General features: G+C 61.0%; 1 protein-coding gene across 1 annotated transcript in view; it reads right to left on the reverse strand.

Annotated features, from left to right (window-relative positions):
• RHOBTB2 (Rho-related BTB domain containing 2) overlaps positions 1 to 811 on the reverse strand; it is a gene marked incomplete at its 3' end in the record, with an annotated part of 3,723 nt that overhangs the window by 2,648 nt on the left and 264 nt on the right. The window contains exons 2-4 of the mRNA XM_010286599.1: positions 574 to 677; positions 275 to 460; positions 3 to 180 (exon numbers count right to left, since the gene is read on the reverse strand). Of these exons, the coding sequence (XP_010284901.1) occupies positions 3 to 180; positions 275 to 460; positions 574 to 677 (468 nt within the window). The remainder of the gene's footprint in view (positions 1 to 2; positions 181 to 274; positions 461 to 573; positions 678 to 811) is intronic.

The following is an 811-nucleotide window of genomic DNA, read 5'->3' on the forward strand; positions in this document are numbered from 1 at the left end:
AGGTGGGACTTCCAGAACTGCAGGTGACGGCGGGAGATGAGGGCAGCACGGATGGCATTGTCGAAGACGTCCTTGATGCCAAACTGGGCCACCACGCTCGTCTCGTAATAGGGGATCCCCAGCTCCTTGGCTACCTCCCTCCCCTTTTCCGGGGGAAGGATCTCGTTAGGTTTGATTGGCCTGGAAAAGAGAGATCATGAAGAGACCTCCTCAGGTGCATGGTAAGGAGAAAGCACGGGCAGGCACGGACATCTCTGGGGCACAAGAGTCCCACCTGGCCAAGGGGCGCCGTGCCCGATTGACGGCCTCCAGGTCGGCGTAGCGCAGGTCGAGCTGGCAGCCCACCAGGATGACGGGCGCGCGGGGACAGAAGTGCTTGATCTCTGGGTACCACATGGTCTTCACATGGTGCAGGGAGTTGGGGTTGGCGATGGAGAAACACAAAACCACAACGTCGGACCTGCGAGGAGAGGAAGGTCAAGGTCCAGCTTGACGATGGAGCCAACCACACCGTGCTTCGGCGTTGCCCTCCCTCGCTGCCCAGGACAGCACGAGGCTCTGCCTCTCCCCTACCTGCCATAGGCAAAGCGCCTGTCTTTGTGGTGGTCACCAAAGGTGTCCCAGAGCCGCAAGGACACGCTAACATCATCTACCACATCCCGGGAGCGCTCCAGCACCTACGGGAACAGAAACACCATCCAGCTCCTGAGTCCTCGAGCCCTGCAAGAGCGGGGCTGTCCCCACGGCATGCAGGGCAGGGAGGAGTAAGGGATGCAACTCCACCTCCTTGGGGTCCCCATGGGGCATCCGT

The sequence above is a fragment of the Phaethon lepturus genome, unplaced genomic scaffold (genome assembly GCF_000687285.1).
Source record: "Phaethon lepturus isolate BGI_N335 unplaced genomic scaffold, ASM68728v1 scaffold42124, whole genome shotgun sequence".
In the NCBI taxonomy this organism is placed as follows: Eukaryota; Metazoa; Chordata; class Aves; order Phaethontiformes; family Phaethontidae; genus Phaethon; species Phaethon lepturus.